Below are 25,835 nucleotides of genomic sequence, written 5' to 3'. Positions count from 1 at the left end.
GGTGGGTCACACCTTTCTCCTGGCTGAGAGCCCTTCCCTGTGTGGGCTCTCCCCTGGCCAAGCCTCAGAGCTCTGCACTGGCCCCTCTGCCCTTGGGGACAGTCCCTGGCACCCTCTGCTCCCCACTTTGTCTCCAAGACTTTCACAGGGATGTCAGGGGGCTGCAGCTCCTGAGGGAGCGAGGGCAGAGCTGCTGTGGGTTTGGGAGAGCTGCCCGGGTCTGGGAGTGAAACCAGGGAGGACCCTGGTGTCACCTGCAGGGATTTTCCACCATCTGAGGGTTCCTGGTGTGCTGACAGCAGCAGAGGGGACTGAGCCCATGGAGGAGGTTCAGGGGTGGCCACAGTGGAGATTCAGGGACTGAGACTGGCAGGATCTTCCAGGGCACTTGATGGGAACTGGATGCCAGCTCATTTTTTGTCAGGTCTGGGCGTTTCCTTGGGGATGCTGGTTACTGACTCCTTGCCTGTAAACGGGTGGCTGGAGGGGGACAGGGCACCCTGTGGGCTCGCACTCCTTCGGTGTGGTGGGGGCAGCACCCTCAGGGTCAGGGGCCGAGCACGGAGCCATTCCCAGAGTTATGCACAGCAGGAAGTCACCCCCCAACATTGTCCCCTCTTGGCTGTGCCTAAAGTGGACCCAGAGCATCATCGCAGCTGGAGACCTCGGCCGCCCCAGGCACCACCAGCTGGTGGCCACGGCTGTCGGACACCAAAGCCCTCCAAGGCCCCGTCCGCCGATCCTCGGCTCTGTCCTCAGCAAAAGTCTCGGTTTAGTTTCCTCTACAAGAACTGTCTCGGTCAGCCTAAGTTGCAAATACGTGGTTTGGGGATGGGGGGTTAATTTCCAGCGGTGCTGTTGATTAGTTTTTTACAGGGTGGATGTGCCCGTGCCGTGCTTTGGAGGCAGCAGATGTTGGCAGCTGGAAGGCAGTTTGGTGTCTCTGAGTTCTTCAGCAACGGGGCAGGAGGGAGCTGGGGGTCCCCAGGTGCTGCACGCCCGCACCCCACTCGTGGGTTCTGTCCGTGTGTGCAGTCGGGTTTTGTTGGGTCCCGTTGGGTTTTGTTGGGTTATGTTGAGTCCTGTTGGGTTTTATTGGGTCCTGATGGGTTTTATTGGGTTCTGTTGGATTTTGTTGCGTCCTGTTGGGTTTTGTTGGGTTCTCTTGGGTCCTGTTGGGTTCTCTTGGGTCCTGTTGGGTTTTGTTGGGTCCTGTTGGGTGTTGTTGGGTTCTCTTGAGTTCTGTTGGGTCCCGTTGGGTTTTGTTGGGTTATGTTGGGTCCTGTTGGGTTTTATTGGGTTCTGTTGGATTTTGTTGCGTCCTGTTGGGTTTTGTTGGGTTCTCTTGGGTCCTGTTGGGTTCTCTTGGGTCCTGTTGGGTCCTGTTGGGTTTTGTTGGGTCCTGTTGGGTGTTGTTGGGTTCTCTTGAGTTCTGTTGGGTCCCGTTGGGTTTTGTTGGGTTATGTTGGGTCCTGTTGGGTTTTATTGGGTTCTGTTGGATTTTGTTGCGTCCTGTTGGGTTTTGTTGGGTTCTCTTGGGTCCTGTTGGGTTCTCTTGGGTCCTGTTGGGTTTTGTTGGGTCCTGTTGGGTTTTGTTGGGTTCTCTTGGGTCCTGTTGGGTTTTGTCTTCCCTGGAATACGAGGTGCAAGCCCAGCACCCCCCAGCCGTGGTCGCTGCCCCCCTGTCCCCCCAGCCCGCCCTGGCAGCCGGTCCCTGCCCACCCCAGCTCTACACAAAGCAGCATGCACAGTCAGTCTCTCCCTCTCCTCCTCCTTTAGGCTTTCTTACACTTGCCCTTCTTCTCCCGCTGCTGGAACTTCCGGAGCCGCCGGGCCCACGTGTCCCGCCACTGGATCACCAGGCTGGTTTTGTCCGCAATGATGCCGCTCTGGTCGGGAGAGTCCTCGTTGTTGCCCAGCAGCAAATACTTCTTCATGGGCTTGATTTTGGGGCACTTGCAGGCGATGTCCTTGGAGTGGATCCACAGGATCTGGTCTCCGCGCCGGATCCGGTTGCTGCCTTGTTTGTAGACGGAGATGATGTTCACCGTGAACTTCCACCAGTCCGCGTTCTTTTCTGCTTTCAGGATGTGGATCTGGACAGCTGGAAAAAAACGACACACGGGCAAGAGAGGAGAAGGCGTTACTCTGGTGGTGAGGAGAAAATGAGCCTCAAACCTGATGGGCTGTGTGAGGAAGAGGCATTTTGCAGCAGCCAAGGGCTGTGGATGGCCCAAAATGCTGTCCCCAGGGCACCCCCAGGAACAGGAGCAGCCAGTGCTGCATCTGAGGGTCTCAGCAGAGCTTCCCAGAGCACCACAGGCTGGGGAGATGCTCTCCAGCTCTGGCAGGGTCACTGAAACACCTCTGCAAGGGCTGCATGGCAGCACTGGGCTCCAAGGAGATCTCCTGGTGTCCTGGCAGCTCCCACAGCCAGAGCGAGGTGGGAGGACAGCCCTGATCCCTGCACAAGGTGGTGATGATGATGATGATGATTATTGATGTTGTTTGCCAAGCCCATGGCTGATGCTGTGTAACCTCCTCTGCAGCCATGGACTGAGGAAACCTCTGCCCTTGCTCTTTCCTGGAACAGGGCTAAAATTCAGCTTCCAGGAAATCACCTTCCCCAGGCAGGGCCTGCCCAGCCCTCCTGGGTTGGTTTGCCAGCTGTGGGTGTGGAATCCCCAGCAGCAGGGACCCAGGGAATTCCCAGGTGAGGATGGCCTGGCTGGGAGAGCAGCCAGGGGCCAGGCTCTGCACAGGCTGAGCCACAAAGAGCTTTTTTAGCCAAATCACTGAGCTTTTCCCTTTCCCCCCACTGTTCCCTCCATGCCCTGGCAGCTATAAACCCCTGCCCATTCACCTGCCTGCCCCAGCTGCTTGGCTGAGCCCCAGTGGGGCCAATCCTGTTTGTATAAATTAACAGAGGGAGAAGAAAACCCCAGAAACCTCAGGGAAAACTCTGCCACTTGCCTTGTAACAGTCCAGTATTCCCCCCTGGGCTGATGGTGGAGGAGCATCCCCCTGTCTCTAAACCCAAGTGGTTCCAGGCTCTGGGAGGAAGCAGAGCTCTGCAGCCCAGCACAGCTTTTTAACACGTTGCAAAATATATGGGGTATTTTTTTTTTTCAGAGCATGTCATGGAGGCCAGATGCTTTCATTAAAAAAAAAAAAAAAAAAGAAAAAGAAAAAGGAAAAAAAGGAAAAAAAACAACCCAAGGCTCTGACCATGTATTTCCCTGTCTGGTGTGAAGGTAACAAAATGTGAAGAGTAGCCAATTTTTATTTTTTGGAAACAAATCTTTCCAAAAAAGCTTAAACCTTTGACCTGCCTGGGTCCACACTGACAAAATGGAGAAAATGAATGAAAAGGAACTGGAGAGAGGTGGTTACAGGAAACTCTGCTCTAAAACACACAGTCTGTATTTTTTTTTTTATGTCAAGGCCCCCGTCTCTTATTTTTCCCTTTTTATTAATGAAGTGGAAGGAGTGAAAGCTTTGAGGAAGGCTTGGCTGGCGCAGCCACAGCTGCCTGCCCTGACAGCCGGATTTCTGCCCACAGCTTCCCATCCAGGACGCTCAGTCCCTCCTGAGCCGGGTTTTGGAGCCCAGCTCTAGTGCTGCTTGCCTGGCTGTTTCAGTGGTGAGGTGGGACCAGCATCTCCCAGAGATGCACAGAGAGCTGAAATGGGCCAGGATGAATTTTTGAAGCACCTAAGCTGGATTTAAAGACTCCCTCCCCACGAAGGAGGTTTCAGTCCCTTCCTGATCTGGGGCTCTGGCTCGGCTGTGCCCACCCCCAGTCCAAAGTTGGCTTTGGGGCTTGGAGCTGTCCTTCACCTGGCCTCTCCTGGGACACAGCCTGGCTTTGTGCTCAGCTGCTCTCACTGCTGATGTCCCCACTGGACCCCTGCAGGACTGGCCCCTCTCTGCATCCCTGGAAAAACATCCCTGGCAAAACCCCTGGGGCAGCAGATGGGAGGAGGTGGCAGGGGATGATGGATCCTCATGGGGATGGGGCTCCCCTTGCTGTGGGGCAGGAGAACAAAATCCAAGGAGCTGCAGCTTCCACTGCTCCAGCTGGGGCTGGTGACACTGGTTTCAGAGAGGATGGGCTCTGGTCCAGACTGGGGACACTGGTTTCAGAGAGGATGGGCTCTGGTCCAGACTGGGGACACTGGTTTCAGAGAAGAGGGGATCCAGTCCAGCTCCTGACCTGCCTGTGCCTTGTGCCTGCTCCTCCCTAACCTGTACAAACTCTGGGCAGCCGAGCCCTGGGGGGAGTCTGGGGCTCCTGCACCCCAGGCACCCCCAGAGATGCAGAGATTTTCCTCCAGGTTCACTTCCCTGCAGCCTGCTCTGCTCCCCAGGGAGCTCACAGGCAGCAAAAGGGCCTGGGGAGCTGGGGACAGCGGGGGGACAGCAGGGGGACAGCGGGGGGACAGCAGGGGGACAGCAGGGGGACAGCTGGGTCCTGCTGAGGGCAGGGGCTGCCCCATGAACCACATCCCACCTGACACTGATACTCCTGAACCACAAATCCCACCTGGATGGTGCCTTCCAGCCCTCGCCACATTTTGGTTCTTTGCCAGGAGAAGGTGACCGAGTGGTCCCCGGGCTGGGGGAGGGGAGGGAGGGTCCCTGGGCCCCTCCTGCGTCCCCAGAGCTCAGGGATGCTCCCGGCTCCTCCAGGCCTGGCTGGGAGCCTCCAGCCACAAGAAAGGCCCAAAGGCTGGAAGCTGGAGATGAAAGCCCAGGGCTGGATGGTTTGATGTTAATAAAAACAAAACCCAGCCCAAAGCCTCAAAACAACGTTTGAGGGCAGCTGCTGAAGGCTGAAAGCAAAGCAGTGCCTTGCAGCATTCAGAGATCGTGAGTCAGGGCCCCAAACTCCTGGGGCTGCCATGAAAGCAGGGAGGCTGGGGAAAACCTAATTATTTAATTCTTTTTTCAATTTACATTTGGGGTTTGTGATAAATCTCCTGAGTTCAAGGCTTGCCCTGCTAAGGCTGACTCAGGGCTGGGCTGCAGGGCCAAACCTGTGCATCCTGTGGTGGAATCCTGGAACATCACACATATCCCATGCACGGAGCTGTCTGTGGGAGCTGGAATTTGGGGACCATCGCTGTGCTGGCCCCTGGAAAGATCCCAAGGAGTGGCAGTGGGAACAGAGCAGTTCCAGGTGGAAGGGCGTGCCGGGGACAGCGGTGGCAGGCACAGATGTCCCAGTCCAAGGCAGGGCTCTCCAAAGGCTTGGCTCGCCTCTCACTGCACAAGTGGAGTGGAGTCCATGTGGATTTTATTCCAACCAGCAGCAAAAGGTGACCCCGACACCATCTGGGTTTGGGAATGTAAAGGGCTGGCTCCTCGCTGGAGCAAAGTGTTAAAATGTGATTTTTCCTCCCCCCCCCCCCCTTTTTTTTTCAGTTTTTAATTTATTTGGCGGCGGCTTTGCCTCGCTCCGGTTGCCAATTTCCTACTGGTTTAATATTGGAGATTTATGATCCCTAATCCCTGGGTGTGCCCTGGTGCTGGGGGACCCCTCGCTGCCCCGGCTCTCTCCCTCAGTGCGTGGCTCCAGCAGGGACTGCTCAGCTCCAGGAGTGGCATTTCTCCACCTTCCAAGCACTGGAAGGGGCCCTGAGTGCCGCGTTGGTGCCTTCCCCCTGCCTTGGGTTTTTTTGGGGATTCGGGTTTTTCTCCCCCCTCCCTCCCTCTTTTCAAGCTGCCTTTTGAAAACACATTTTGCTTTTTTCCAGCAGCCCCTGCCAAGCTCCTCTCGACAAAGGGGGTGACTAAGAGAAGGCTCCGCTGAAGGAAGGATTTTTTTACTTTTTTTTTTTCCAAGAAAGGGCGAAGTGAGCAGATGATCTCACCTTTCAGATGAGGATTCTGTTCCTCAGCCCCATTCCCTGCCCAGTGCTGGGATGGGGATGCAGGGCCGGCGTGGGGCCATGCCTGGGACCACAGTGCTGGTGCAAAAACATTCCAGCATCACCCGTGCAGGATCGGCCCTGCTGCAGCACAGGCAGCTCAGCGTCAGGGCCAACACGGAGATTTACAAGCTCCAGGTTCCCTTTACCACAGTCACACCCCACAGAGAGCGGGAACATCCCCAAAATCGGGCAGAAAATGTGGCACCTGAGGGAGTACACATCTCACCTGGGTCAGCATCACCTGCTCTCATCAGATAACCCCCTCTCCTTCTGCGAATCTCCACCCTCGGTGGCTTCAGCTGGAATCCCTTCTGCTTCCCCGGGATTTAAGTGCCCCCACCCCAGCAAATCCCTCCTCTCTCCCTGCCTTTCTGGGAGCTGAGCGGCCCTGCGCTCCCCCACGCAGCCAAAAAAAATTAAAAAAAAAAAAAAAACCCCAGAAAAAGCTTTTCTGCCTCTGCTGCTGCCTCCCCCCTCCCCGAATCTCCCGGCCTGCCCTCCCCGCGTCCTGTTGCACTCCAAATATTTGCACCCAAACCCATCTCGCGGGGGGAAAAAGCCCAAATTAAAATAAAAAGGAAAAAAACAAAACAAAACAAAACAAAAAAAACCCACAAACCCGACAAAAACAAACAGATACGAAAAATAAATAAGGGAAAATACCCGCTTTGAAAGGCTGAATGAAGCGGGGAGCTAAAAAGCCCCATTGAGGAGCGGGGCGGATGATAGCTCCCGATTGAGCCCGCGGGAGAAGGAACTCTGTTCAAGCTAATTAGGGCCTTTTAGGACATTCAGCGCAGCGATGCCAGCAGAACGGTGAGGAAAAGAGCCTCCTAATTGGCTTCCTGCTGGGGTGTCAGTCCCAAAGTCTTTATTATCCCTCCCTGCACCTTTTCAACCCTTTCTTCCCTCCCTGGCCCTGGTGAAAGCCTGGGCTGCCCCGGCATCGCTCACCCCGCTGCCTCACCGCCGTGGTTTGTCCTCAAATAAGCGAATTGCCGCGGCTGTGGGGCTGGCCGGGGCCCTGGGGCTTTGGGGGACCCTCCCACGGCCAGGAGGGTCGGGTGGGAGCCCCCCCAGTGCCAGCGCTGGGACAGCGTCCCCCGCACCTGAACCCGCCCCGGCGCACGGCTCTGACTCGTGAAGCTGCACGAGTGATGCTGAGCGAGAAAAGAGAAGGGAAAAGCTCTTTGCAGCTCCCCTAATCCCTGCTCCAGCGACACCTCGTCCCTGTTCATCGGGATCTCCTGCCTGAGACGCCTCTTGAGCCACCCACACCTCCCCAGGGTCTGCTGGAGCCGCAGAGCAGCCCTAAAGAGAGCCGAGAGTGAGGGTCACCCAAAATTCCACCAGAGCCGAGAGTGAGTGTCACCCAAAATTCCACCAGAGCCGAGAGTGAGGGTCACCCAAAACTGCAACAAAACAGGATGTGAGTGTCACCCAAAATTCCACCAGAGCCGAGTGTGAGGGTCACCCAAAATTCCACCAGAGCCCAGTGTGAGTGTCACCCAAAATTCCACCAGAGCCGAGTGTGAGTGTCACCCAAAATTCCACCAGAGCCCAGTGTGAGTGTCACCCAAAATTCCACCAGAGCCGAGAGTGAGTGTCACCCAAAACTGCAACAGAGCCGAGTGTGAGTGTCACCCAAACCTCCAACAAAACTGGGTGGGAGTGTCACCCAAAACTGCAACAAAACAGGGTGTGAGTGTCACCCAAAATTCCACCAGAACCGAGAGTGAGTGTCACCCAAAATTCCACCAGAACCGAGAGTGAGTGTCACCCAAAACTGCAACAAAATCGGATGTGTCACCCAAACCTCCAACAAAACCAGGTGTGTGTGTCACTCAAAATTCCACCAGAACCGGGTGTGTCACCCAAACCTCCAGGAGATCCGAGTGCGAGCTGTCCCAGGGCTGCACCACCCTCTGAAGGCTCCTGGGAATGATGGGGGGATTGGATCCAGGTGACAGGGAACTGCTTGCTGCTCATCCCCACAGCAAAATATATTTGACATGTTTTAAAAACGCTGGGAAACACTTGGAAGATAGGAGTCTCCTGCAGACGCTGGGCCAAGCCCCACATCAGGGTCCGTGGTGTGCTCATCCCAAGTGACACACGGCATCGCTGCCCGTTCTGAGAGAGCTGCCTCTCCAAACGCGGCAAGAACCATTCCCAAAACCGCAGCGAGCCCAGCGCGGGCCGGGGCCCTGGGGACACCACCGAGGGGACGCTCCTGCCCCGCATCCCCGCGGCACCGCTCGTCCCTCGGGCAGGGGACACTCACCATAGTCTTTCTTACAGTACTTCTTCATGTTGATCTTCAGCTTCCCCTTGGAGGCTTTGCAGTACGAGTCACAATCTGCGCGGAGAGAGGGGGAGGGCAAGAAAACATTAACAAAACAAATTAGCCTCAAAATGAAGAAAGCGCTGGGGGAAGGGGGGCCGGCTCAAAGCTGCAGGCTGCCGTGAATAAGCAGCGTGCCTGTGATATCCATCTGCCGGGCCCCGACTGGGGCGGCGGCGGGGGCATTGAGAAAAACCTTCCTTTCTAAAGAAAGCTGCTCACAAAGGAGCCCGTCCTCCCTCCGCCTCCCCCGGCCCGGCTTCCCCGGCCGCCTCTGTCTTCCTGGGAGACCCCGGGGGCCTCCCTTATTGTGCCACCCAGAGCTTTTGAGAGCCACACAAATTCCCCCTGTTCTCCAGCTCCCAACTGGAGCCTGCCCGGAGCCCACAGAGGCCCCATTGTCACCCCTAACCCGGGCCGGTGTCAGCCTTTGGCATTCATTGCCGAGAGATTCGGGCTGGGGTCAGCCCGCCACAATGCGGGTCAGAGAGGAAATTAGCAGCCCATGAAGCATTAGCAAAGCCTTTTGGTGTCCACTCTACTGAAGTGTGCAAATAAAATACCCCAGTAGGAACATTTCATTTCTAATGGGCCCCCACTGCTGGGACACGCCGGCCTGGCCCGGGCGGCCGGCGGGAGCCTGGCACGGCCCCCTGGCACTGCCACCGCCGCTGGCCACGGGCCACGGGCACGGCCCTGGAGCCTGCAGGGACACCGAGCCCTGCGCTGGGAGCTGCTGGCCCTGCATGGCGTGGGCAGTGCCCTCCGGCCACCCCGTGGCAGCGGGGCCGTGCCGCTGTGGCTGCTGCCAGGACCGGGGTGGGCTCGTGGGGCTCGTGGGCTCGCTGCCCCTGCACATCCACGGCTCCTCAGCACCCACAGCGTGCCCTGACCGAGGGAGAAAGGGCACGGCTGTCTGCAGCAGGAGGCCTTGGCACAGTACAGCCCTTGGAGGCCTCGGTCTCTCCCAGCATCGTCCTTCCCCAGCCGCTGCGGGGGCGCAGCTGGGGAACCTGCTGAAGTGCCCCAGCAGGGCCCCAGGGGCTGTGGGGAAGGTGGCAATGCTGCTGGCATCCCCTGGCCAGCTCACACTGGGTGCCAAGACCATGAGGAGCCCCCTCAGCACCTGTGACCCCTGTGTGCCCCAGCCCCTCTCATGCAGAGTCCCCAGCTCAGCCCCACGGCTCCCTCCTGCTCCTGCTCCTCAGGAGAGACTCTCAGGCAAACCAGGCTTCCTGCTCTTCCAGCAGGACCCAGCCAGGGCCTAACCCAAACCCAAACCCCGTGATCCTCCTCCTGCAAGAGCCCCAGCTGAGATCTGTGCCCAGCTACAGCCCAGCCAAGGCTCCTCCAAACCCTGATGGCTGAGGCCTTCCAGCCACTCGTGCCTCCCATTTGTTTTTCTCACCTAACATTTCTGATCATCAAATAAAACTCGAAATGCACTGAGAAAGGAGTGGATATGCCATCAAAACTCTAGTTGAGTGGGTGGAGGTGCGCTAGCAGAGCCCCAGCCATGCCCACGTGGCAGGATGCCACCACGCAGCGGAACGTGGCTGCCTGGTGTCACCGAGCTCAGGGAACAGTGACATTCCTGACCCAATGCTCTGGTCAGGTGTTCCTGGCCATAAACATTGAAGGAAAAGGCTCTAAGGGAACTGAATGTCTGTGCAGTGACCTAAGAGCCCGGGGAGGCTTCCCCCGAGCCTTTTGGGGGAGCAGGGACAGACAGGCCACCGGCTGCTCTGCCAGGCTGCTGGCACCACTGTGCCCAGCCCGGGCTGCTGATGTCCTCAGGACACCAGTGTGGCTGTGGTAGAGCTGCTGATGGCTCTCCCTGGCTCAGCAATCCTGGAGCTCTGTGGATGTTCGCTGCTGCTGTCACACCTCAGCGCTGGGCAGAGCAAGAGGTGACACAAGGACAGCTGGGCAGGGACAAGCCTGGAAGCTCTGGCTTGTCACATCCCTCCTGCCCTGGCCAGATCCAGGACACGCTGGCCCCGAGCACTCGGGGTGGGCAGCAGCTCCCACCGGCACACTCATGGCTCAGCCCTCGAGGGGTCTCCAGCAGCCAGGAGGGGCTGGCAGAGCACACCTGCAGCAGATCCTCCTGCAGCCCCACTGCTGCTGGGATCCAGCCCAAGAAACAGCAAGCAGAGACACCATTGCTCCACACTGCAGTCCAGAACCCTCACAGGAGCAACCCCGAGTGACCTCAGCAGCCTGTCCCCACAGGAACACCCCTGACCACAGCTGAGCTCCCCATCCCCACACCACATTCCACAATGGAAAGGTAATTCCATTCCACCGAGCTTACAGACCCGCTGGGAGTCCTCGGGGGCTGTTTGGCAGCCAGGGGGGCTGTGGGCTAACGGGACAGCTGCCCCCACACCCTGCAGGACAGCACCCATGCCCACAGCACCCACGGCCTCTGCTTCTCCCAGGGTGACAACCTGGGGCTCAAGACACCCAGGCCAGCCAGGGCTGACCCTGCTTTGCCTGCACACACCCTACCCTGCCCTGCCCTGCCCTTCCCTGTCCTCACTCCCCAGCCCCACGGGCTGTGCCAGAGCCCCAGCTGGTTTGAATTGGAGGGCCTGGCCAGAGCCAGCTGGTGTAAATCACCGGGAATCCCCAGATGCCAGTGCTGCTTTCCTGGGTGGGGGATCTGCTCCGGTTCATTTCCTTTGCCTCCCTCGTGGAGGGCTCTTCTGCCTCCTGGGTGACTTGGAGATCTCTGGGGCCTCCTTGGGAGGGCAAAATGGGATTTCTCGGAGCCAGGCATGGAGCTCTGGGTGGGCAGTGCTGCGAGGCCCCTCTGCCTTCGGGGCAGTGCACGGAGGGGATGCTGCAGGAGGGGTCAGCGCTGCCAGGAACAGACCCTGCTCTCCTCACCAAGAGACTCTTCAGCAGTCTGGGCTCTGGGGAAGCTTTGCTGAGCTGCTGCTCCTCGCTGGGGAAGGGATGGGAGGAGAAGGTGGATGTGGAGCTCAATGACTCGTGGGTGTGCACAGGAGACACAAATGATGTGAGACTCTTGCAAGACTTGCCCCCAAGTGTTTATGTGACAAACCTCGGGGGTCCCAAGCCCTGTGCTGCCTGGCTGTGCCAGAGGCTCCTTGTCCTGCGGGTCCTTCTCTCCCCTCTCCACGAGGCTGCAGAGGACCAGCCTGGGATAACCTGCCCGTGGGAGGGGGTGCCAGAGCCCAGCCAGAAACCAGGCTGAGAATTCCCCGAGCTGCCTGAAGGACACCCTCGTGGCACGGGGGGGGGGTCAGTGTCCAGCAGGTCCTGCAGGAGAGATGAGGGGCAGCAGGATGGGCCCAGCTCCCTGTGCCACTGTGCTGCACAAGTGGCCCCTGCTCAGGGGGCAGAGCACGGCGTGGTGCTCACCCTGCTGCCATCCTGCCCGTCCTCCTGGCCCTGGCAGGGCTCAGCTGCCCCCACAGACCCGGCACTGCCCTGAGCCCCTCTCAGCCCGTGTCCAGCCCAGCCGCCCTCCTGAAGCACCCAGCCCCCGGTGCAGGACAGACCCGCGGCTCCTCCTGGCCCTTTCCTCCCCGGGCGAGCTCAGCTGCACAAATATTCCAGAGCAAATCCCAGCTCCAGGGGCACCAGCCCAAAGCACAGCCAGCCCTCGGTGGGGTTTTGGGTCGGCCCTGCATCCCCCCGGGCTGGGGGCAGCACCAGCTCCAGATTCCCGATAAACGGAGCGGGCCGGGTGGGGAGAGGCCGGCGGAGCCGCCGGGAGCAGGTGGCGGGCGGCTGCTTCGTGTCGCTCGCAGCTCGGTAAAACGTGTCAGCACAGCCTTCAGCAGCTTTGCAGCTCAGCCCATCCCCTTGATAGCGCTAATTCTCTGGCTGGGCAGAGACTTTTCACAGCTAAACACCTTCTTTGTTTTGCTTAATTTCTTTTTCTTTCTTTTTTTTTTTTTTTTTTTTTTTTTTTTGAAACTTGAATTTCTTTTCTGTTTAAACATCTTTGCTTTGGGGCTTGTCTGGGGCTGCTGTGATGAGGCTGAGAGCTGCAGGGTGCCGAGTGGTCACCCCGTGATTTGTGATTTGTTCCTGGATCCGCTCTTCCCGGAGTGCAGATGCTGCCGGGGCTGGGCAGGAGGGAGGTGCTGGCAGCAGAGCTGCGGGTGCTGAGTGTTGCTGCAGGGAAGACCCTGCACCAGGCACCTCTTGCTGCACTCTCAGCTCCAAAATCAGCCTTGAGCCGCTGCGAAAGCCACATGTCGGGAACGGAAATTAAAGGCCCCTTGATTCTGACATGATAGAGCGATTAAAGCCACATTTCTTGGCCTGGGTACCTAACTGGAAATGCAGATATAAGGCTTAGATCCCCGAGGGGATTCAGATTCCTAATCCGAATTTATGCAGCTAAATTCCTATTGATTTCCCCCAGGTAGGGCCCTAAATGCCTTTGTGGGCTGCGATCCAAAGCGGAGGTGTTGTGGCTTAGGAGGGGAGCCTGACAGCCTGACCCCCACACTCGGGGTGAGGGGCATTTTGCTGCCCTCCCTCCCAGGGCTTGTGCTCTCCGGGGGCTCTGCAGGTGGGGGTCTGGGTGCCCCCATCTCCTCTTGTCACTGGCAGAGATGTGCAACCAGACCGAGCCACTAAACGAAGGTGCAGCCCCAAATATCAAATCCTAAATCCTTGATTCCTTTACCAGAGAGGGCAGGACTGAGAAAAAGGGAGTGGGGTCTGCCTGGGGGTCCCAGACACCCCCCTGGGTGGCTCAGGGCAGACCAGCAGGGCTGGTTTGGTTTGCTGCAGTGCAAGGGGAGGCTGTGGTGAACAGCTGCTGGATTCCTGCCCTTTTCCCCCCCTCCCCAGAGTTACTGGTCAGAACTCCTCTGTGCATGGGCTGCCCCTCACGATGGGGGTGAGCAGCAGTGGCCGTGGGGGACACGGCAGCTTCCAGAGCTTTGGCTCTGGCCAAATCTGAGTTAACCTCTCCACGGGCATCCCTGAACCTGCACATTGCTCAGAATGTTCCCCTGGGCACGAAAACCTTTCTGTGGGCTACCCCAGAGCATCCCAAAGGCAGCTGGGAGCCTCATTCCCAGGGGACACGGATAAAATGCAATCCAGCCCTGGGACAGGAGAGGATGGTCCTGTAGCAGTCGTGGCAGGGATGCCTTCGGCTCCCAGACATCTGGAGATTTCCCCAGATGACCATAAACTCCTGCTTCACTTCCCAATGCACTGAAGCTGCCCCTTGCTTCCATCCCAAAGAATTATTTTACCATCTCCTCCGTCAGTCCCAGGGAATGGCTGCTAGAGTCGTTTGGAGCTGCAGCCCTGCTCGCTCCCAGCTGCTGGCTCTGGGCCTGTGCTGACACACGTCCTGAGGGAAGGAGGGGGTGCTCTGCAGGAGCCCTCTCCTCTCCCCGGGAGCAGGGATGGGCTCATCCCTGTGGGACAAGCGCAGGAGCTGCAGCCTCTGGCTCACAGAGACCGTGAGGGATCTCTGCTGTAATTTAATTTGTGCAGGACTCCACTGGGAGTCTTTGTCTCGGAGCTGGCTGCTTTAATGTAAAGAAGCTTTAATAAACTAGCAAAGCTAAGGCAGAGAATCCTTCCCAGGTTGTTTCAGCAGTGGCATCGCTTGTCCTGTGCTTTGCTGCACCATTGTCTGGCCACTGAGTGGACAGGGGGCTGTTATCACTAACCTGGCTCTGTTATCACCAACTGGCTCTTCTCCTCTCACCTGGCCTGTCCTGCACGATGCCCTGTGCAATTATCATGTGCAAATGAGTGCCCTTCGCCCCTGGCCAGCTGCAGGACAGCTGGTGTCCCCAGCAGGGTGGCCTTGGCCGTTCCTGCAGCATGGCCAGGAGCTGGAGCAGGGAGCCACATCCCTTCCAGGCCATGGACCTGGGATGAGCTGGGCCTGGGCTGCTCCAGCCGTGCCTGCTGTGCTATCTAGGGGATGGTCTCCAGGTCTGAAGCAGTCTCAGCTGTGGACAGGGATTCCAGGGCCCTGGATCTGCCCCCAGAGGGTCTGTGCCAAGCCTTGGTGCCCAGCACGCCTCTGGCACTGGGTGGTATTTAACCAAGTGACCGTGGCTTGTCCCTGGTCGCCTCCCAGAGGGGAGCAGCAGTCCCCAGGAGCTGGCAGGGGTCTGTCCCACCAGCTGGGGGGGGTCTGTGACCAGCCTGCCAAGGCAGAGGCACCTGCTGAGCATCAGAGCATCTTGTGCTCTCCGAAGCGGGCTGAGGAGCCCTTGGCACCAGCACAGGAGTGTGGGGCACCGAGGCCAGCCCTGCCCTGTGCCGGGCACGGCCCCCACCGTGCCACTCCCCGGCAGGGCAGGGAAAGCGGCAGGAGTCATTTCCACCCTTATTCCTTCGTTTGTTTTGGTGCTTTGCAGACCCAAACCTTCCCGTGCCACCCCTGGCAATGGGGACACAAAACCTTTCCTGCCGGATGCCACCTTGGGAGCACCTGGCAGGAGCATCCCGAGCCCTGCCCGCAGCGGCTCCTCTCAAGCAGCGCGTCCCAAAGCCGCCCTGGGACCTCGGTGCCTGTGCTGCGGGAGAGGATCCCGGAGCTGCCGGGCTGCAGCGCCGCCGGGGGAGCGCCGGGAGCGCAGATCCCAGCGGATAGCGGCCATTAACCTCCCCCTTGGAACAAGAAGGTGCAAATGAGCCCACAGTAGCCTCCTTTCTTCTGGCTGAGCAAGATTGATTGAAAAACAAATTGGCGCAAATAAAGCATGTAATTAGATTAAAGCCTCTCGCCTGGGGCGGCTGGAAAGCGGCAGCGAGGGATTCCCGGGAGCCTGCAGCCCCTTCCCACCTCCGCAGCCCCTTCCCACCTCCGCAGCCCCGTCCCACCTCCGCAGCCCCGGTGCTCCAGCAGGACCCCAGCACCTCCAGGATGTGACCAGGCTGTCCCCACCACATCCCGGCAATGTCCTTGCCGGCCCCGGCAGCTGGCTCCGGGCACGGCCGGGGCACCTTTGGCCCATCCCTGGCAGCTCCGGTCACGGTCACCACCGCAGCCACCCCGCCAGCGCCGCTGCAGCTCGGGGGGAGCTCCCTCCCTGCCTCCGGGGCTGCCTGGGGCCGCTTTGGGGATGGGAATGAACGGCCTGAGGGAGTTTTGGTGGTTCAGGACAGGCGTGGCCTCAGCAGCAGCATCCCAATTTTCGCGGGTTAAAGGGAGCAGGCGATGCTGCTGGTGGCACAGCTGGCCTGTCCCAGCTGTGCCAGACACCCACTGGAAACGCTGCGCTGGAAAAGCCCGCGGTGGGAACTCTGCACTGGAAAACAAACGGCGAACTGGAAAACACCTCCCTGGAAAACTCCACACCAACACCGAGTTTTACAGCTCTTCCACACCACCTCTGCCCCCTCCTCAGCCCTCTCCCAGGGCTGGCTGCACATTTCCTGTCCCTTCCCACAGGATTTATCCGGTGTTGAGCCCCAGAACACGTTGGGGACGTGGGGTACAGATCCAGGGGTGCCCTGCCAAGAGCCACTGCCAACACCGTGAAACACATTCCTAGGAAAACATCTGTCCTCGGGAGCCGAGCACCCCATAAATTCCTGCCTGACAGCAGCTCCCAGCCTAGGGGGAAAATCAGAGTTTTCTGTTAGGGGAGAGATGCAGAAACAGGGAGCTGCTGCTGGGGACAAGAGCTTTGTGTCTCCATGGGCATCAGCCTCTGGAAATGGCCCAGGATGGGGAGAGGGATGTGTCAGTCCTGACTCTGAAGCTCGAGGCTTGGCTGTGGTGGGATGTGAGGATAAAGGGTTGCAGGGATTAGGGGATATGGGGTTGAAAGAGTAAGGGGGTGAGGAATGGAGGGGTTTGGGGTGGAGGGAATCGGGTGCAGGGGTGTGGGGTTGGAGGAATGCAGGGATTTGGGGGTGGAGGGATGCAGGGATGGAGGAATGAATGGATGTGGGGCTGCAGGAAGCCTGGCACTGGGATGATGGGAGCAGGGTGCACGAAGCTTATCTGCATTTCCAGCAGTTTTGGGGGCTTGTTCTTGGTTTTTTCCTTCAGCCTTTCTGAGCTGTTTTGAAGCGACCAGGAGCTCCCCTATTGTGCTCCCAGCCATTCACTGGGATAACCATGAGGAACCTTTCAGAGGGAGCTCCAGCTGCTGATCAATCAATCAATCAGTCAATCAATCACGCAGCCAATCCATCACCTCGCTTATAGCTGGGACAAGGCAGAGAAAGCCCGGGCGGGCCTGAATGAATTCCTGCTTTGGATGGGTACAAAGCTGGAGACTCCCAGGCTGAGCCCAGCTTTAGGCCAGGGTGAATGAAATGATGATTTCCCCTCCCGCCTGCGCCGCGGGGAGCTGGGCAGTGCTTTGTTCCCAGGCTCGGGGATGCTCCCGGCTCTCCACAGGGCTGACGCTTCCCCACAGCCAAGGGCTCGGGCTTTTCTCCCTGCCAGTGCTGAAACAGGAGCTCCAGCTCTTCAGGGAGGGCAGTTTTCCCTGTTCCTGGTTCCTGGGGGAGGATTCGGGCTAAAATTCGGATACCACAGCACGCAGCCGGCTCTGCCCCGGGTCTGCTCTGCCCTCTGGGAAAGCTGCAACCTGCAGCCAAAGCTGCCCTGGGTCTGGGGAGGCCAGGGATCCCTCAGAGCTGGCTTTTCCCTTTCCTGCATTTACATCCAGCCTCTTCCCCACCAGCCAGGAACAAAAGGGCCCAAAATGACATTTGGAAGGGCCAGGTCTGGTTTTGAAACTGCAGACGTTGATTTCCAGGGGAAAACCATGGGGAGCTGCATCAATCCAATCACCTGGTTTTATTTAAGGCCCCTGGCTGAAATCATCCACCTCAGATAATCATTCTCCAGAAAATCTGGGTTTGATTCAGATAAGACAAGGACTGACTGGCAGGTTTGTAAACCTTCACCCCCCCACTGCTACTTTTGTTTGCCCTTTCACTGTGGTCTCTCCTGTCTGAGAGGGACCAAAAAAGGACCAGAAAAGCTCTTCTTGCCTGGCAGCAAAAACGAGGAGCAGCCCCTCCTCTTCCTCCAATCTCCTGGCATGGGAGAGCATGGATGCATTTCATCTAAACAATCCAGTTTTGGCCTGTTTCCCCAAACTGATTGGGACCCCTGAGAGTCAAGCAGAGCCAGGCAGGACCCCCCACACCAGAGCTGACATTGTCCCACCCCTCGTTCCAAGGCTGGCTTTGGCCCGTGGTCCTCTGCAATGGCTCACGTTGTGGTGATGCTCCCTCAGCTCTTGGCCACTCTCTGTCCCACGTGGCCACGAGCGCAGGAAGTGGAGCAGCACCTCTCCCACAGCTGCCTGCACTCAAAGTCTCCCACTGATTGCTTTTCCCATCTTGCTTCCAAACCCCTCTTCTCCCATTGCATGGGAGCCCTGGCTCGCAGACACTGATTTAGGGATTTGTGGAAAACCCCACAGGTTTCAGCAGGGTGGGGTGGGAGCTGAGAGATGCCAAGACACAGCACTGCTCGATGCTCCCTGTCGAGGAAAAGGGATGAAATATGCAGGGTTCAAGCTCCTTGGACAAAGCAGTGCTTAAAAACTCCAATAAAATCCCACTGAGAAGAATTATGATGGGATTCTGGGCCTGATGGAGTGCTCAGCTTGGCTCAGCCTTCATTGGGCTTTCACTGGCAGGTGGCACAGGAGGCTCCTGGTGGGATGCCCTGGTCACCCCTTGGGGCAGGGAACGGGGACATCTGGCCCTCCAGGGACACAGGGATCCACAAGGCACTGTGCAGGCATTTCCTGTCCCTCGCAGACCATGGGTAACCTGCCCCAGCCTCCAGCCAGGGCTCCTGAGCCAAGGAAGGGCTCCAACCCTGCTGGGATGTTCTCAGTTATCGGCTTTATGCAAACGCAGCTGGGTTTTAGACCCCGAGCAGCCCCTCTCCCGTGACACTGCAGCACCGCTGCTGTGTTTGCACGGGGTAAAGCCTGTCCCTTCAGCCAGTCCCACAGCAGCCCTGGGATCAACCTTCCCGGGACACTGGGGACAGAAGGTGTCCCCTGAGCCTGGGTGACAATCCCTGCCACAGCACAGGGATCAATCCAAGGTGACATCTGTCACTTTTAGTACAAACTCTTTCATTTATGAACCCTCCTGCCGCTGAGACAAAAGCAAACAGCTTTTACACCTCATGTCCTTCACAGCTGGGGCTCAAATACCCGGGAACCTCCAGGCAGCAGCCCAGGACAAGTCAGCCTTTCCCGGAGCCCTCTGGCTCCTGCTGTCATCCCCCGGTCAGCGCCATCCGACACGGGGGCACTGGGAACAGAGGGGTCCCTCGGTGACACGCGGGGACAGCTGTGGTTCCACGTGGATCCCACACTGGGTAACCCCCCTGCGCTCACAGGTTCAGCAGGAAAAGCTCCTGCACCCTCCCTGCACACCTCTCGGGATGCTGCACTCGTGTTTCCAGCGCATTTGGGCATCAAAGGAAACCACTCGTCCCGGTACGAGCCACAGGATTCATGCCTTTGGTGCAATTTATCTCGCGGGAAGTGATTGCTGAAGAGACATTTAGCAGCGAGATGCTCCAAAAGAAGAGAACGTACCTGCGGGCTCCTCCGCGCTGCTGGCGGCCGTGGTGGGGGGAGCAGCCGGGATCTCTGCGGGACAGCCGGGGGCACACGGGACAGAGAGGAGACAAAAGGAGGACGATTATTCCAACCCCCAGAGAGCCCGGTCCCTGCACACGCTGCAGGTTCCCCTCCCAGCCGTGCCTGCCAGCGAGGAGGGTTCCCAGCAAGAGCCCCCAAACCAGTACAGCGGGAACTGGGGAACCAGGCGTCCCTCAAAGCTGTTGCAAAGGGGTTTTTAACGAAAAATTTTGGCTTTTGGCTGCGTGCTGCACTGTGCCCAGCCCCTGTGGGCTGCTGTCACTGCCTGTCCCTGGGTGTCCCCTCCAGCTGCTGTCACCAGCTCGGAGGCAGCGCTGGCGCTCCCCTGGTGAGAGGCAGGGCGCAGGTACAGCACTGCAGCTCTGCTGGGATGCAAGGGGTGCCTCCCACACTTAAAGGAAACACAAACACATCTGGTGCCAATTCCCCGGTCCCCGGCTCTGATTTGGGGCCAACTTGGCAGAGCTGGAACCACATCGTGCTCTGGAGATTCACTGCCAGCCTGGCTGTGTTTGTGGAGAGCACGGACCGTGCACGGAGGGAGCTGTCTGGTCCCAGCTGTGCAGGATGCTCCCCTTGGATGTCCTTCCTGCGTTTGGGGCACGGTGCTGGCATTCTGTGCATTCCCGGGAGTCCCGGTGGGGGAACACCCCACCAGTCCCGTTTGAAGGTGGGATTTAGGCATGAGCTGGGAGCGGGCATCTGCCTCCTTCTGCTCGTGCTCCTGGAGGAATGCGCGGCCACCAAGGCAGGGTGTGCCGGGGGGTGTGGCAGCAGCTCGTAGGGCTGCAGCCCAGTCAGCATCAGGTGATTTTTGGGGTGGCTGACCTTCATGCAATTAAACACAGCGCAAGGCACGGTGCATGGCCAGGCAGCACTGAGAGCCAGCACAGCCATCCCAAAGCTGGGCCGGGGCTGCTCATGCCTGGCCTGGCACAGACCCCACGGGGGTCTCACTCCTTCCCCCAAGGTGTTCTTTTCATGGCTACAAGTCTCTGGGAACAGGGAATTACGAGCAGTGGTAAATCAGAGAGTGACTGTGCCCAGCCCCAAGCCCTGGATGGGCCATGTTGAAATCCTGGCTCTGTCTTTATTTAGTGCCATGAATCCTGAGGGAGCTGATGCAAGGAACAATTTTCTCTCTGATTTCCCCTGGCCCTGGGGAATGATTAATGATAAACCTTTGTGCACACTTGCTGCAGAGCAGACTGGAGCCACGGCTGGAGGTCCTGAGGACAACAAGCCTCTGCTTTGGGCTCTTGCTGTCCCATTGCAACACGGGGAACAATGAACCTCAAGTGACCCCAAACCAGCCTGGAATGTATGTTTTCTTCAGCAGGAGAAGGTGGAGAAAGGGTCTCTGCCCCAGAATTTGGCAATGGCCATGCTGGGGGGGGGCAATGGTGTGGGAACAGACTGTGGGTCCCCAACAAAGGTTTGAATCTTTTAACCTTCACTTTTCTTGCTGGGCCTTTTTCCTCTTTTAACAGCAGGGAATCACCCCTCAGGGGTTCCTCCTTCATCCCATCCCAGGCACACTAATTTTGGTGCTTTGTTTTGTTAGGGCAGGTGGGGATGTCCCACAAGGAACGTGAGCCACTGGAAAATCCAAGAGCAGCAAAGCCCACAGGCAGCAGAGAGGGGCACAAGACTGAACCCCAACCTCCCAGGCAGTGAGAGCTCTGAGGGGCGGAGGGGATCCAGGTGTTTGCAGAGCAGATGCTGCAATGGAGGCGTTCTGGGAGCTGTACCTGGTGCTTCTGCTGTTGTTTCAAGAGCAGAGGGTGAGAGCAGCCTTGGGAAGGCAAATTGAAAAGCAAACCCAAGGAAGCCAATGGCAAAACCAGCCGTGTTTCTGGGAGGGCTGTGTGAGTGCAAGGGCCCCTTCAGCAATCCAGGGGTTCTCAGCTGTGATGGCAACTCCATCAAAGGAGCAGCTCCTCTGGTCTGAGCTCTGTGCCCGTGCAGCACAGCCTGATTTTGGAGAGAAGAACCTGTTTGTAGTGATCTGCTTTAGCGTCCAGCCCTGATGTTACACCCCTAAATAAATGTGCTCTCGGGGCACCTCTGTTCCATGAAGCAAAATTGAATTCCCAGCAAACTTGGCTGTAGATGCACTCACAGAACCCCCCACCCAAGAAGGCAGGAGAGCCACTGGAAGCTGCTGTGGGTTTTGGACCACGTTTGGGCAGAGAGGAGGGCAGGGGTCCCCAGGCAGCTCTGCCCCCCCCGAGCGCTGTGGGGTTCAGCAGCCCCCAGCCCGGGCAGCGGCTCCGGCAGGGTTTTAAGGGTTCAAATCTCCACTCCACAGAAAGAAAGATGCACCTACTTATGCAGGGGGCGATGGGGGAGCGGCTCTGCTGGTAGCCCTTGGCGCAGCGGTTGCAGGTGATGCCGGTGACGCCGTCCTTGCAGGGACACTGGCCCGTGGTCTGGTTGCAGGTCTGGCCGGCGGCACCCACGGGGTGACAGTCGCACTCTGCGGGGGGACACACGACAGCGGGGTCAGGGCAGGGCACGGCGGGCACAGGTGGCGGTGTGGCATCGGCGGCGAGCGGGGCAGCTCCCCCGGCACCGCTCCGCCCTCTCTGCGCTCCGGCAAAGCCCCCGGAATGCCCTGGACCAAAGCTGGCATTTGGCACAGGGGCTGGGGGACAGCGCTGGAGAGGGGTGGCCCTGCCACAGCCCCGAGGTGCAGCCAGGATGACAGATCCTGGCAGGCAGCGTGGGGGTCATGCCACGGACACAGCTCCGCACCCCGTGCGTGCTGAGATCGGGAGTTTGCAGGATTTCAAGGCAGGGGAGCGGCACCCACTGCCCCCAGCCAGCAGCCCAAACTCCCGGGGGCGGTGGCAGGGCTGGTACAGAGGCACAAACCCAGCAGGGTTCCACCACCCCTCAGCTCAGGCAGGAAGCTATGCCTTGGGAATTCATTCCACGTGCACTCCGAGAAAAATCGAACCAGTCCTTTCAGAGCTGTCGCTCGAGCCCTTCCCGCTGAGCAGCATCCCTGGCAGCTGGCACTGCGGGCACAGGAAGGAAATGCCCTTGTGGGATGCAGGCGGGCTGGAGGACCTGCTGTTCCCGGCCAGATGGATGCAGCCTTGACGGCAGAGCTGGGCAGATGTGAAGGGTTTGGCAGGGGATGTAAATACTGCACTTGAAAACATTCACCATCTCATTTCCCACAGTGGGACTTTACTGGCACAGCTGTTTGGAGGGGAAAAAAATAAATAAAAAAGGGAAAAAAGAAGAAAAGCCAAAAAAAAGAAAAAAAAAAGCATCAGGGCTTGTTATCATCACTGCTCCAAAAGGATTAGGGCCTCGCACATTTGTTAACAGCCCTGATTTCTAAGAGCTGCAAGCGCCGTGCCAGACTGTGGGCTGCCCCTGCTGAGCGGTGGCAGGGACAGGCAGGCAGGAAAGCTTTCCTTTTCTTCCGCAGCATCCCCGGGAAGGAGCCAGCCAAATCCCTCCCTGGGGAGCGCTGATCCCGCTCTCCTCCTGCCCCTCAGGGGAGCTTCCTGCCAGGAACAGGGGCTGGGGGAAACCTGTCCCACTGCCTGGGCCCTGGAGGGGGCTGCGCCGGGGGCCAGCGCCAGGGCGAGTGTCCCCAGGGGCACCAGTGGCTTCAAGCACCCAAAACCAGGCACATCACTCCCAAGAGGGCTTTTCTGGACCCTGCTCGGTTTGTTCTGCACGCCCCTGGCTCTCAAACACCCTCAGTGTGCCTCACCTGGGGACAGCAGCCCGCATCCCACATCCGTGCTGGGTTTCCAAGGTTTGGTGTTTGGCTGGAGGCTCCCTCCAAGCCAGCCCAGCACGATCCTGCTCCCTGCACCAGCAGCCCCCAGTCCGACCCCACTGGGCAGCAGCTCCCCGGTGATCCCCCTGCCCTGCAGGGTTTGGATGGTGCCTGGAGCACCCCTGCTCCAACTTCTCCCTGGGGACATCCAGAGCTCCAGCAAACTGCCACCAGCCCTGACCCCACAGGTCCTGGGTGGGAAGAGACAGAGCCTTGCCAAAACCTGATGATTTTTCACATGAGAGGGAAAGAAACCCCTCAAGAAACCAACAAAGCTTTTGGTCTTTTTTTCCTCTTTTCCTAACACTTCCCATTTGGAATTTTTGATTAAAAGTCCCTCTCTCCCCGCCCTGCCCTGAGCTGCCCCTGGGAAACGGCTGCTTGCAAACCTGCCCACAGCAGAAATCTCCTTTTCTAAAGCTAATTTAGATTGGAAAAGTTTTAACGGGAAATCAGTGTGGCTGGTGATGAGCAGAGGGATGCTTAGGTGGGAAACTTCACGCCGCAGCCCCAAGGGATGGCTCAGGTAATGCTGGGGGAGAAGAAATAAAAACACATTAAGCAAAGGCCTGCAGGAGAAACGGGAGAGAAAAGAGTTAAAGAAGAGCAGAGAGTCAGGAGTTAATGCAAAAATAAGCAAATCAGGGAAGGGTTGCCCAAGGAGAGGCAAAGGGCAGGCAGATGGATGGGGATGAGCAGCCTCATGTTCCAGGCGCTCCCTCCGGGGCTGCTCCATCCTGGGAGGAACCCCCCGTGTGAGCGGATCGCCCTCATTTCTGTGGGACCTCTGGGGAAAAGAAGGAAAAAAGCCTTGGTGATGAGTAAGAAGCCCAGACTCAGGGTCGTGGAGGCCGGGCTGAGAGCACAGAGCGCTCTTTGGGCAGCACAGAAATCAATCAATAAATCGAATGCTGCTGCTTCCTTCCCTCACGGGGCAGAGGCTCGGCGCAGCTCGCCCAGAGCTGCCGGGTTATTTTCAGAGCCCAGTCCCTCTGAGGCTGCCTCCTCTCCGCCCAGGCCGGGCTCTGTGAGGGCTCTGGTGTCCCCATGTGTGATGTGATGTGCCCAGGGCTGCAGGTGGCACGAGTGGCAGAGGGTGGGGGACTCGTGAGCCAGGATTTCACCGGGATGAGATCGCGGCCGATCTCTGCCACACCGAGGGGAAAACCCTCTCCGGGTGACGGGACGGGCTCTGTGTGAGCTGTCCCCAGCGTCCCCCTGGGCCCAGCCCGTCCTGCCTGCTCCGTCCTCCCCAAACTGCGGGAATCGGCGCTGCCGGCGAGGGAGGCAGTGCCTGCAGATGGGGATTTGCTGTCCCCGTCCTCGAGAAACTGAACCAGCGCCAGCAATTAGGAGCAATTAAAGGTAATTTACAGTTCGCCGGCCAGTGCAAACACTTGCAGCCAGCAATTACAGGCTCTTCTGCTTCCCCAGCCATGGAGGGCCGGGCTGTGGTGCTTGATGCTGATTTTCCCAATCCAGCTCAAATTCCTTTGGGCCGCAACCCCAAACTGAGGGAAGTCTGCACCAGGATGCCAGCGGGGGGGGTGATCGGTGCAAACGCCCCTTTGGCATCGCCGCTGCCTTTCCGATGGGCACCCTGGGACTCACAGAACACGTTTGCATTCCTGAACTTCCCTGGCTTTCATCCCTGAACTTCCCTGGATTTGTGGATTTGCTCATCGCCCACCGAGGTGCAGAAGTTCAGCAGTGCCCTGCGCTGAGCAGAGCCCTCGAGGCACCAGAGCTGAGGGCACCTCTGTGAGCAGGACAGGAAAGCGTCCGGGACATGCCTGGAGGTGATAAGGAGGATAACACGGGGTTTTTCCTCGTGTTACCCTTGCTTGAAAGGATCACCCCACAGAGGGTACGGTGAGATGGGAGAGAAGCAAACGGGCATGATGCTGGAGCAAGAAAAATGCCCACAGAACATCGGGGGAAGGGAAATAACTCTCAGGATTTCATTTTTTTTTACAAAAATCTTTAAGAAAAATTTATGCCGAGTGTCTGTGGCAGAGATGACCAGGAACTCCTAGTGAAAAATGAAGTTATTTTTTGGTTGGGAACATGGCTGTGGAGGAGAAAACAAGGAGCAGGAATCTGTGGGGAGGCTTTAACGGGCAATGAGGGCAGCAGTGGTGGTGCCTCTGCTCCCAGAAGCTGATTTTCCCTATAAAATAGCCATAAGGAAAGCAGGGAGCTGAGAGCACTCCCAGGTGAGCACCTTGGGCTTGGCTGCTCCAGACGTGAGGAGACCACGTCGCTCTCTGCCAGACAGACCCAAAGTGGCCGAGTGGATGAGGGGACAGCAGCCAAAATCCGGAGTGCAGAAGGAGGCATAATTGGAAGGAGGGAACAGGATGGCTCATCCACGCTGAAGGGTCCCAATTAACTGCATCCACTCCAGGAAAAGATCTGGGAGTCAATGAAACATCTGGCTGATTGCAGCGGAGCTCAGAAGAGCCACAAGATGGGAGGCTGTGCTGTGAAAGGGGGAGAGAGAAACTCTGAATTCATATCAGGGCACTATAGAAATCAATAGCACGTCCTCAGCTGGGAGCCGGAGTGAAAGGCACGGAGAGCACCCACGGAAAAGATTCGGAATGCCTTGCCAAGAGACGGTGGAGGGCTGCCAAGCAATGCACAGCGCCGGGAAGGTCAGACAGGTGCTCCTCTTCACTGGTCCTTAAAGCCCAGCAACAAAGGGACATTGAGGGCGCTGAAAAGGCAACCTTTTCAATGATAAAAGGAAACGCTGCTTTGCACCGCACGTAATTAACTCGTAGAACTCCTGCTACGAGACACCATGGCAAGGGCCCAACAGGATTAGATAGGGCTCTGAATGAGAACATCTGTAGTTACATTAGCTGGGATTAATATATATACGGATATAAGCGCTGCCAGGCAGCTCCTCACCGCCTGCAGCCAGGAGATTCCCCCCGGGGCCAGCCTCTGCCGAGCTGGCTGCCGTGGGCTGTTACAGCTCTGTCTGGAGCTTCCAAATCAGCCCCTATTTTCTGTACAAACCTGCCGAGGCAGAGCACTGCCCACCCCAGCCCAGCCAGCGACGCCTTTCTGTGCTTCAGCTCAGGTTTGGGGCTAAAAAACACCTGGAAGGACCCTGG

General features: G+C 58.1%; 1 protein-coding gene across 1 annotated transcript in view; it reads right to left on the bottom strand.

Annotated features, from left to right (window-relative positions):
- Positions 1 to 1,738: 1,738 nt before the first annotated feature.
- NTN1 (netrin 1) overlaps positions 1,739 to 25,835 on the bottom strand; it is an 83,028-nt gene continuing 58,931 nt past the window's right edge. Inside the window, exons 3-6 of the mRNA XM_053994913.1 lie at positions 21,235 to 21,384; positions 18,840 to 18,893; positions 8,221 to 8,295; positions 1,739 to 2,104 (exon numbers count right to left, since the gene is read on the bottom strand). Of these exons, the coding sequence (XP_053850888.1) occupies positions 1,776 to 2,104; positions 8,221 to 8,295; positions 18,840 to 18,893; positions 21,235 to 21,384 (608 nt within the window). The 3' untranslated portion in view covers positions 1,739 to 1,775. The remainder of the gene's footprint in view (positions 2,105 to 8,220; positions 8,296 to 18,839; positions 18,894 to 21,234; positions 21,385 to 25,835) is intronic.

Source organism: Vidua macroura, chromosome 19 (genome assembly GCF_024509145.1).
Source record: "Vidua macroura isolate BioBank_ID:100142 chromosome 19, ASM2450914v1, whole genome shotgun sequence".
In the NCBI taxonomy this organism is placed as follows: domain Eukaryota; kingdom Metazoa; phylum Chordata; class Aves; order Passeriformes; family Viduidae; genus Vidua; species Vidua macroura.
Note: the sequence above shows the minus strand (reverse complement) of the source record. Positions and strands in the feature narration are given on the sequence as shown.